The sequence below is a fragment of the Panthera pardus genome, unplaced genomic scaffold, assembly GCF_024362965.1.
Source record: "Panthera pardus isolate Hobbes unplaced genomic scaffold, ASM2436296v1 HiC_scaffold_22, whole genome shotgun sequence".
NCBI classification, from domain to species: Eukaryota; Metazoa; Chordata; class Mammalia; order Carnivora; family Felidae; genus Panthera; species Panthera pardus.
In genome coordinates, this window is record NW_026526788.1 from 34,648,261 (window position 1) to 34,659,899 (window position 11,639).

An 11,639-nucleotide genomic window follows, 5' to 3' on the forward strand; every position below is an offset into this window, starting at 1 on the left:
ACTTCTTTTTTGATGTATATCTGCAAGCCATATTTATCTGCTATAGTGTGTGCCAACCACACTCTAAAATTCACCACATTCAGTGAATAAGATATGAATAAGCGGGGCGCCTGGGTGGCGCAGTCGGGTAGGCGTCCGACTTCATCCAGGTCACGATCTCACGGTCCGTGAGTTCGAGCCCCGTGTCAGGCTCTGGGCTGATGGCTCGGAGCCTGGAGCCTGTTTCCGATTCTGTGTCTCCCTCTCTCTCTGCTCCTCCCCCGTTCATGCTCTGTCTCTCTCTGTCCCAAAAATAAATAAACGTTGAAAAAAAAAAATTTAAAAAAAAAGATATGAATAAGCATTTTAGTTTCCTTGCTGACACAGTATTTGTATATATTAATAGCATACTGTTATTGTTGATATTTTTCCCTTCCTAAGAAAATACTTTATTAGAATAATATCCCCAAAATGTAAATAACTTTTAAAAGTAACAGAAGACCAAAAGTCCTTTAGAAGAATAGGAAAACAACAAACAATTCAGAGAAAGGGATTTGTTCTTTAGACGTGTAAAAAGATGTTCAGGCGTGCTTGGGTGGCTCAGTCACTTAAGCATCCAACTCTTGATTGCGGCTCAGGTTATGATCTCACGATTTGTGAGTTTGAGCCCCATGTTGGGCTGTGTGCTGATGACGCAGAGCCTGTTTGGGATTCTTTCTCTGCCCCTCCCCACTTGTGTGCACGAGCTCACTCTCAAAATAAATATTTTTAGATAAGTAAGTAAATGAATAAGTAAATACGTGGATGTTCAGCCTCACTCATAATAAGAGAAATGCAAATTAAAATTACACTGAGATATCATTTCTAACCCACTGGCAAAAATTCAAAAGCTTGACAGCACACTCTGTTGGTGAGGTTGTGGGGAAACAAGCACTCTTAAACACTGCTAGTGGAAATATAAAATGGAGGATTTGGCTGTATCTAACAAAACTGCTTCCATATTTACTCTTCTACCCAGAAATTCCACTTCTAGAAATTTATCCTGAAGATACACCCCCCTACACCAACACAAAAATATCTACACAAAAAAATACTGTGGCATTCTTTGTCATTGCAAAGCATTGGAAAGTATATGAACATCCAGGTGATCAAAATTAACATCACCAGTGACTAGCAACTGGACATAATGTGCTTCAAAATATAATACCCTGAGAAGGACACAACATAATTTTGTAATATTCTGACCAGAAATGAATATGCTAAATTAAATCATGAGGAAATATCAGATAAACCCCAAATGAGAATATATGCTTCAAAAATGTCCCTGTCTCATAAGTCAAAGAAAGACTGAGGAAATGTTTGAGATTAAAGAAGACCAAAAGCACAAGAAACCCTATACTAGATTATATGCTGGAAGGAAGTACAGTGCTATGAAGAACATTATTGGGGGGCACCTGGCTGACTTAAGCAGTAGAGCATGCTGCTCTTAATTTCAAGATTGTGAGTTCAGTCCCCACCGTGAGTGTAGAGATTACTTAAGAATAAAAAAAAATCTTTAAAAAAGAATATTATTGAGTCTTTGACAAAACTGGAATATGGAGAGTAAGATTAGATAACAGTATTCTAACTGTGTTACTGAAGTTGATAACCGTAGTTGTATTATGAGAATAGCCATATTCTCAGGAAAGAAACACTGATGTATTTAAAGGTAAAGAGCCATGATAAATGCAACTTGCTCTCGAATGGAGAAAGTTTATATAGGAAAAACCTATATAAAGAGAGGGTATATATCCACAAAGGAGCAAAATGTTAACACTAAGTGCATCTGGGTAAAGGATATATAGGTGCTATTCACATTATTTTTATTCTTGCAATTTTCCTGTGAATTTGAAATTATTTCCAAATAAAGGTTTTTATTCAGAATATACTTTAGGTTAAGTAATAATTAAAAATTCTAACTTAGAGGGGCGCCTGGGTGGCTTAGTCAGTTGAGCATCTGACTTTGGCTCAAGTCATGATCTCACGGTTGGTGGGTTCGAGCCTTGCATCAGGCTCTGTGCTGACCGCTCAGAGCCTGGAACCTGCTTCAGATTCTGTGTCTCCTTCTCTCTCTGCCCCTCCCCTGCTCACTCTCTGTCTCACTCTGTCTCTCCAAAATAAATAAATGCAAAAAAAATAATAAATTCTAACTTAGGGGCACCTGGGTGGCTCAGTTGATTGGGCATCCAACTTTGGCTCAGGTAACGATGTTGTGGTTTGTGAGTTCGAGCCCCGCGTCAGGCTCTGTGCTGACAGCTCAGAGCCTGGAGCCTGCTTTGGATTCTGTGTCTCCCCCCCTCTCTCTGTCCCTCCCATGCTCATGCTCTGTCTCTCTCTGTCTGTCAATAATAAATAAACATTAAAAAAAATTTTTTTTAATTCTAACTTAAAAAATTATATTCAGTGGAAATGCAAACTGGTGCAGCCACTCTGGAAAACAGTATGGAGGTTCCTCAAAAAACTAAGAATAGAACTACCCTACAACCCAGCAATTGCACTACTAGGCATTTATCCAAGGGATACAGGTGTACTGTTTCAAAGGGGCACATGCACCCCAATGTTTATAGCAGCACTATCCACAATAGCCAAAGTATGGAAAGAGCCCAAATGTCCATCGATGGATGAATAGATAAAGAAGTTGGGATATATATATACAATGGAGTATTACTCGGCAATCAAAAAGAATGAAATCTTGCCATTTGCAACAACATGGATGGAACTAGAGGGTATTATGCTAAGTGAAATTAGTCAGAGAAAGACAAATATCATATGACTTCACTCAAATGAGGACTTTAAGAGACAAAACAGATGAACATAAGGGAAGGGAAACAAAAATAATGTAAAAACAGGGAGGGGGGCAAAACATAATAGTCTCTTGAATATGGAGAACAAACTGAGGGTTACTGGAGGGAGTGTGGGAGGGGGGATGGGCTGAATGGGTAAGGGGCACTAAGGAATCTACTCCTGAAATCATTGTTGCACTATATACTAACTTGGATGTAAACTAAAAAATAAAATTAAATAAAAATTAAAAATTAAAAAAAAAAAAAAATAGAACTACACTATGACCCAGCAATTGCACTGCTAGGTATTTATCCAAAGGACACAAAAATGCTAATTCAAAGGAGCACATGCACCTCTATGTTTATAGCAGCAGCACTATCGACAATAGCCAAAGTATGGAAAGAGCCCAAATGTCCATCAACTCATGAATGGAAAAAGAAGACGTAGTATATATATTCTGTGGAATGTTACTCAGCCATGAAAAAGAAATGGAGTCTTGCCATTTGCAACAATGTTGTTGTAACTAGAGTGTATTATGCTAAGCAAAATAAGTCAGAGAGAGACAAATACATGATTTCACTCATATGTGGAATTTAAGCTACAAAACATGGGGCACTTGAGTGGCTCAGTTGGTTAAGCGTCCAACTTCAGCTCAGGTCATGATCTTGCAGTTCACGAGTTCAAGCCCCAAGTCAGGCTATGCACTGATAGCTCAGAGCCTGGAGCCTGCTTCAACTTCTGTGTCTCCCTCTCTCTCTCTCTCTGCCCCTCCCCCACTCGCACTCTGTCTCTTTCTCTCTCTCTCTCTCTCTCTCAAAAATAAATAAACATTAAAAAATTTTAAGATACATGGGAATGCAAGCTGGTGCAGCTACTCTGGAAAACAGTATTGAGGTTCCTCAAAAAACTAAAAATAGGGGCGCCTGCGTGGCTCAGTCCGTTCAGGTCATGATCTCACGGTCCGTGAGTTCGAGCCCCACGTCGGGCTCTGTGCTGACAGCTCAGAGCCTGGAGCCTGCTTCGGATTCTGTGTCTCCCTCTCTCTCTGACCCTCCCCTGTTCATGCTCTGTCTCTCTCTGTCTACTCCTGAAATCTACTCCTGAAATCACTGTTGCACTATATGCTAACTAATTTGGATGTAAATTATTTTAAAAAATTAAATTAAAAATTTTTTTAAAAAGAAAAAAAAGCAAAAAAAATGTTAAGATACAAAACAGAGGGACATAAGGCAAGGGAAGCAAAAATAAAGTAAAAACAGAGGAAGACAAACCATAAGAGACTCCTAAATACAAAGAACAAACAGGGTTACTGGTGGGGTGTTGGGTTGGGGGGGGGAAGGGCTAACGGGGTGAGGGGCAATAAGGAGGACACTGGTTGGGATGAGCACTGGGTGTTATAAGTAAGTGCTGAATCACCAAATTCTATTTCTAAAAAAATAAATATATTTTGATTAAAAAAAAAATTCTATTGAGAAACATTACAGTAAGTCAAATAAGCCAGACACAAAAGAACAAATATTGTGTGATCCTATTCATATGAGGTACCTAAAATAGGCAAATTCATAGAGACAGACAGTAGGGGAGCAGTTGCCAGAGGCCAGAAGTAGAGAATTATTGTTTAAAGAATATAGAGTTTCTGGTGAAGTGATAAAAAAGTTCTGAAAATCGATAGAAGTGATAGTTACACAACATTGCAAAATAATCTTAATGCCATGAATTGCACACTTCAAAATAGTTAAAATGTTAAATTTTAGGTTATGTATGTTGTACACAATAAAAAACTATCTTAGAATATTTATCCATGTGATAAAATGATTCCCTATGATTCATAAAACCGAAGTTCTCTTTATTTAAACCATTCTACATAACTTTTAAGATTCACACACACAAAAAAAGATTCACATCAGCTACTTTATGAAGGGTCCACTTATAATTGATTATATAACATCTGTAGTTCACCTCAGTTGGTTTTTCTAAATAGATTATTGAAAACTGTTATTCACCCAGGGCAAAGGTCTTAGCTTTTTTCTGCATCCTGGCTTTCCACTTGTCAAAGCAAATGTCTCTTCAGAGTACTTCACTTCAGTCATCAACTAGCTATTCTCTTAGAAGGAGGATGCTGGTGCTTATGCTTTACAAAAATATTTCATAAACATAAGCTTTCCTTTTTCTCACAAAGATCATACCAGAAGGAATGAGGAAAACAGATGTTGCTTATAAGGCTTCTAATAGACGTGTTTCCATTGTAAGCTGATCTGACTCTGAATTTGGCGTCTGCTCCATTCACTGTGTGGGCTGAGCATTTTAGCCTCGCAGCTTGGCGGAAAGTTAATATTGACCTTTGACTGTTACCTGAAAACTCAATGATAAAATACTCTTACTAAACCTCTTGAGGGAGTGACTTCACATTCTAAGCAAATGTCTTCAAAATATATCACTCCATTAACCAAATTAACTTTATTATTTGGTTGGGAATACTTATTTTACTAGATACAGAGCATTCCCCACATCTAACAGGAAAAAAGCTTGTGTGGTCAGAAAGGTAGAGAAGAAAGGACGTAAATCTCTTATAATGCTCTCTACAGGTCTTTATACCACAGCTTCTCAATTAATCTTCACCCCCACCAGGCTGCCAGGGCCTAGGGAACAGCCTGGAAGTCTGGCTACAGAACAGTTTCTCATTATCATCCATTCTTCTGAGTATTTGAGTCTGCTACAACAGTTCAGGTTTCCTCTGGAGGGAAAGTAGCCCCAGATTCTTCTGTTCTTGACCTATCTTATTTGTAACTACAACACTTTCTCTTTTTTTTTTCATCTTTTATAGTTTTATTGTACTATGGTATACAGTAAACTGCACATATTTAAAGTGTACATTTTTGCAAATGTTAACAGAGGCATACACCCATGAAACCATCACTATAGACATATCTACTACCCCCATGCTGTTTTGTAATCCTGCCTTCCTGCTTCTTCTCATCCACATCTGGATCATTTCCAGTTTGGGGAGATTACAAACAAAGCTTTTGTGAACATTCACTACACATCTTTAGTGTGAATATATGCTTTCACTGACCTTGGGTTAAATACTTAGAAATAAAATGACTAGGTCAAATGGTAAATGTATGTTTAACTTTTTAAGACACTGACAAATGGTTTTCAAAGTGGTCTTATAATTTTATGTTCCCACCATCAGTATATGAGGATTCCAATTCACCCACACCATTGATAACACTTGTTATGGTCAGTCTTTAATTTTAGCCATTCTAGCAGGTTGGCAGTAATATATTATTTGGCATTTGTTCATCTTCTTTGCTAAAATGTTAGTTCAACACTTTTGCTCATTCTTTATTGTGTTGTTTCTTGTTATTGAAGTGTAAAGTGTTCAATTTGACAAAGCGCAGTTATTTTTTCCTTTATAAAATTTTGTACTTTTTATGTCTTACTTAAGAGATTTTTGGCAAATTCCAAATCACTAAGATTTTCTATGTTTTCCTCTCAGAATTTAATGGTTTTACCTCTTACATTTAGATCTGTGACCCATTTCAAATTAATTTTTGTAGATGATGTTAAGTAAGGGTTGAAGTGGTTTGTTTGTTTGTTTGTTTTTTCAAATATGCCATCCAGCTGTTCTAAGAACATTTGTTTAAAAGATTATCTTTTCGGGGCGCCTGGGTGGCTCAGTCGGTTGAGTGTCCCTTCTTAGGTTCAGGTCATGATCTTGCGGTCCAGAGTTCGAGCTCCGCATCAGGCTCTGTGCTGACAGCTTGGAGCCTAGAGTCTGCTTCAGATTCTGTGTCTCCCTTCTCTCTTTGCACCTCCCTCACTCATGCTCTCAATCTCTCTCTCTCTCTCTCTCTCTCTCTCTCTCTCTCTCTCTGTGTGTGTCAAAAATAAATAAATTTTTTTTTTAATGTTTAAAAAAATGTTTAAAAAAGATTATCTTTTCTCCACTGGATTGTTTTGATAGTTTCATCAAAAATCAGTTGATGATATAGAAGTAGGTTTATTTCTGGACTCTGTGCAGGTGCATTGATCTGTTTGTTTATCCTTATGCCAATAGCATAGTGTCTTGATTATTTTGGTTCTGTGATAAGTTGTAACTAAAGGAATCTTGTTTTTCAAAGGTGTGTTTTGACTAATCTTAGTCCTTTGCATTTCCACATAAATATTGGAATCAGCTAACAGTTTCTATAAGAAAGGCCTGCTGGAGGGGCGCCTGGGTGGCCCAGTCATGTAAGCACCTGACACTTGATTTCAGCTCAGGTCATGGTCTCACAGTTCCTGAGATCAAGCCCCACGTTGGGTTCTGTGCTGACAGCATGGAGCCTGCTTAGGATTCTCTCCCTCTATCTCTGCCCTCCCCTGCTCACATCCACATGCTCTCTCTCTCTCTCTCAAAATAAGTAAACTTAACAAAAAAACTTAAAAAAAAAAAAAACGAAAGATAGGTCTGCTAGAATTTTTATTGGTATTACATTAAATCCATAGAAAAATTTCTTAGAGCTGTTAACAATATTGAATCTTCTGATCTACAGACACTTTATATCTCTCCATTTATGTAGGTTTCTTTCCTTTTTCTTGGCATTGTTTTGTCATTTACAGTGTGCAGGTCTTACACTTTGATCAGGTATTACACATATTTGATAGTATGTTAAAAGGGATTTTTACTATCAATTTCTAATTGTTCATTGCTGGTATATCTTGCTATATATACACACACAGTATGGTGTGTATATAGTATGGAAATTCAGTTGATTTTTGTATAGTGATCTTGTACCCTGCAGCCTTACTAAACTCACTTAGTAGTTCCAGTAATTTTTTTCTAGATTCTATAAGATATTCTACAAAGGCCAGGAATTTCTCAATCTCAGCATTATAGACGCAGTAAGATATTTAACAGCATCCCTCTTTCTACTTATTCGATACCAGCAGCACCCTCTACCCTAGCTGTGACAACCAGAAATTGCCAGACCTTACCAAATGTCCTCTGGTGGGGGGCAAAATTACCCCCATTGAGAACCATAGACATAGACAAACATGCCTTTGTCTGCAAACAAAGACAACTTCCCTTCTTTTTCCATCTTAATGCTTTTTTTTTTTTAATATGGAACACTTCACGAATTTGCTTGTTGTCCTTGTTCAGAGGCTATGCTAAGCTTCTCTGTATCGTTGCAGTTTTAGTATATGTGCTGCCAAAGCAAGCACTTGATACCTTTTATTTATTTATTTATTTTTCTAAAATGTCTGTTTAGGGACACCTGGGTGGCTCAGTTGGTTCAGCGTCCGACTTCGGCTCAGGTCATGATCTCGCAGTCTGTGAGTTCGAGCCCCATGTCAGGCTCTGTGCTGACAGCTCAGAGCCTGGAGCCTGCTTCGGATTCTGTGTCTCCCTCTCTCTCTGCCTCTCCCCCGCTCATGCTCTATCTCTCTCTCTGTCAAAAAAAAAATAAACATTAAAAAAAATAAAATGTCTAAAATGTCTGTTTATTTATTTTGGAAAGAGAGAGCAAGGGAGGGACAGAGAGAGAAAGAGAATCCCAAGCTGGCTCCATGCTGCCCGCTCAGAGCCCGACACGGAGCTTGATCCCACAAATCATGAGATCATTACCTGAGCCAAAATCAAAAGTCCAACACTTAACCAACTGAGCCACCAGGCGCCCCAACTTTTATTTATTTCTTTTGTTTGCCTTAGTGTACTGGCTAAAGTGTTCAGTACAGTACACTGTTTAAGAGCAAACATTTTTGTCTTGTTCTTGATCCTAAGGGGAAAACATTCCACCATCCACCATTAAGAATGATTTTAACTGTAAGTTTTTCCTAAGTGCCCTTTATCAGGTTGAGGAAGTTCCTTTGTATTCCTAGGTTGCTGAAAGTTGTTATTAGGAATGTATTTGGATTTTGCCAACTGCTTTTTCTTCTTCTATTAGATGATCTTATGGTTTTCTTAGTTATGGTAAATTACATTGATTGATTTTTGAATGTTACACCAACCTTGCATTCCTAAGATAATAATAATTTATTATCTTTTTTAATATACTATTGGATTTGCTTTGCTAAAATTTTCTTTAAAATATTTGCATCTTTTTTTTCTTTTTTTTTTTTTTTATTTCTTTTTTTGGTATCAGAGTGATGCTAGCCTCAAGGAATAAGTTGGGAAGTATTTTCAGTTTTCTAAAGAGGTTATTGTATAGCATTGATACTATTTTTATTCCCTAAATATTTGGTAGAATTCACCGGCGACAACATCTGGACCTGGAATTCTCTTTATTGGAAGCTTTTTAACTATAAAATCAATATGTTTAGTAAGTACAAGACTAGTCAGGCTATCTATTTCTTCCTGAACTTTGATAACTTGTGTCTTTCCACAAATTTGTCCAGTTCATCTAATTTACCAAATCTATTGGCATAACGTTGTTAATGTTTCTTTGTTATTCTTTTAGTGTATGTAGATTCTATAGTGACATCACATCTCTTATCCTCAATAATGTCAACTTACATCTTCTCTCTCTTTTTTTCCCTGATCAGTTTGCCTATTAATTTTGTCCTACTTAGACTCCCAAATCCATCCTGTCAACTCAATGAGACTGTTGAACTCTCCCTAGGTTGTTGTTTCTTGTGTTGTGGCCTGGTAACTCTCTCTAGGTGGTAAGCTAGAGCAATTTTATAGTTTACCCCATTTGTTTCCCTCCCTTCATGAATCTTTTACGGTATTTGAAAAACTTTCCTTCATATACTTTGTCTTTAATGTTAGTAGTTTCTGGAAAAGGATAAATCTGGTTGCTTTTATTTTATTTCTTTGTGGTCAGAAACAGAAGTCCTTAACACTATTTTCTACTTTATCACATTTATTTTAATGTCAACTAGTCCATGGCACTTGACTATAGAAATTATTTCACAGTTGCTTCTGGGAGTAAAAGGGAGATGTAAGGTCCTTTCTTTTCAACTCTTAAATTTGTATTGGAGAGATATCCATACGATAGAGTTTTGTGCAAAAGCATATGCTAGGAATAACAACACAGAAGGAATCCAGAGAGATGGAGTGAGGGAATAACTAATACCTTCTCAGCTGTAAAGACCCAAGATAATATTATTTGGCCGGTATTTCTTACTCACAACCTCTTAATCTCAAAACTAAAGGAAAGTGTGATTATACTTTTGGCTTACAAAGACTAGAATGACTTGATGGTGAATTGTCATGTCCCAACTTGAGCTCTTTAAAAGAAATGTTGAGGAGGGGCGCCTGGGTGGCTTGGTCGGTTGAGCGTCCGACTTCGGCTCAGGTCATGATCTCACGGTCCGTGGGTTCGAGCCCCACGTCAGGCTCTGTGCTGACAGCTCAGAGCCTGGAGCCTGTTTCGGATTCTGTGTCTCCCTCTCTGTCTGCTCCTCCCCTGTTCATGCTCTGTCTCTCTCTGTCTCAAAAATAAATAAACGTTAAAAAAATTTTTTAAAAAATGTTGAGGAAAACCTATGATGTTTGGGGGAAGAATTCTTCCACATGGACTCTAACACTTGGAGTTTAACACTTACTATCAAGACTGAAGAAAGAGATAGGTACATAGACCACTTTTTGGCCTGACCCAATATGACATTTCTGACGCTATTAGACAATACTCATGTTCTTCCCTTTTGTCTGTGTTCCAGGTTTTCTGTCTCAGCTGGTCTCTGACAAGCCCCTGACTGAATGCATCCGTGCTGGTCACTACGCAGCAAGCGTCATAATTAGGCGGACTGGCTGCACTTTTCCTGAGAAGCCAGATTTCCACTGATAGAAATGCAGGAAATCCAAGCCCAGTGGAACAGATACTGCCCTGATTGCTTCCTGAGAATTCCCATATTAATAAAGAAGAAAATTATCTGCCATCTTTTCCTACTATAATAATATTCATTCTTAATTTGGAGGGTACAGTAATTCTCAGTAGAATCTTTATTCTCTCAACAACCTAAAAAAATAATGTCTATTTCCATAGTTTGATAGTGCCACTTAAATGTTGATTAAACAGGAATATAACATTTCAATGGAAATTTTTATTTCATTTTCAATTACTTTGTAAATTCATGTGTATTTAGCAAATTGATCAGTTTTTTTACATTTCTGCTTTGAATGCAGATGTGATTTAATATAATAGATTTTTAAACAGGACTTAATTCTAAAACATCAATCTTCAGCTTTTTATACGAGTATACTTAATTTAGGAGTATGTGTATGTATATATGTATGTGTGTATGTGCATACATACATATATGTGTACCACATATATAAATGATAAGTGGTCAAATAAGGTACAGAAGAATTTATCTTGCCAAGTTATGCCAAATAACCTCTTTAGTGCATACTCAAACATGTAATAAACTTTGGATAATTAAATAATTTGCCAAATTATAAGTTACAGTATTCAAATTATAATCTTATATTTACCTATGGTACTCTGTAATTTGATACAAATAAAAACTTGTCATATAGGAATTTCCTTATGTCTTTGCCCTGTTCTCAACAAGATAAGGAGGTTAAGATCATTATTTAATACTGGGTCCTGAAATGATATCTAATTCATTGATGGTGATAGAAAGAAAAACAACATAATACATTGAAAAATAACTTAGTACTTGAGACCAATAAGTCACTGTTTTAAGGAAGACAAAATTGCATAATAGAACCTCTGGAGTCAAACTTAATTGCCTTTATATAACCTGGGGCAAATTACTGAGCCTCTTTTACCTTCATTTTCCTTTCTATAAAATGGGATAATAACTCCATGTACAAGATCATTGAGATGATTTGAGAGAAAATACCAAGTATAAAATGCTTGCTTGCTGCCTGCCTAGTAAGTGCTTAA

The 11,639-nt window shown here is 37.1% G+C and overlaps 1 protein-coding gene and 1 non-coding gene across 5 annotated transcripts in view; one reads left to right on the plus strand and one right to left on the minus strand.

Annotated features, from left to right (window-relative positions):
* The window catches only part of ADK (adenosine kinase), a 513,465-nt gene extending 502,196 nt beyond the window's left edge, over window positions 1-11,269 (plus strand). For all 4 annotated transcript variants that reach the window (XM_019444618.2, XM_019444621.2, XM_019444620.2 and 1 more), the window contains one exon: window positions 10,447-11,269. In XM_019444618.2, coding sequence (XP_019300163.1) covers window positions 10,447-10,571 — 125 coding nt within the window. In that variant the 3' untranslated portion in view covers window positions 10,572-11,269. The remainder of the gene's footprint in view (window positions 1-10,446) is intronic.
* On the minus strand, window positions 7,901-8,007 carry LOC128772565 (U6 spliceosomal RNA). Its single transcript, XR_008416744.1, has one exon. It is a non-coding gene; the product is annotated as a U6 spliceosomal RNA (small nuclear RNA).
* Window positions 11,270-11,639: the final 370 nt, after the last annotated feature.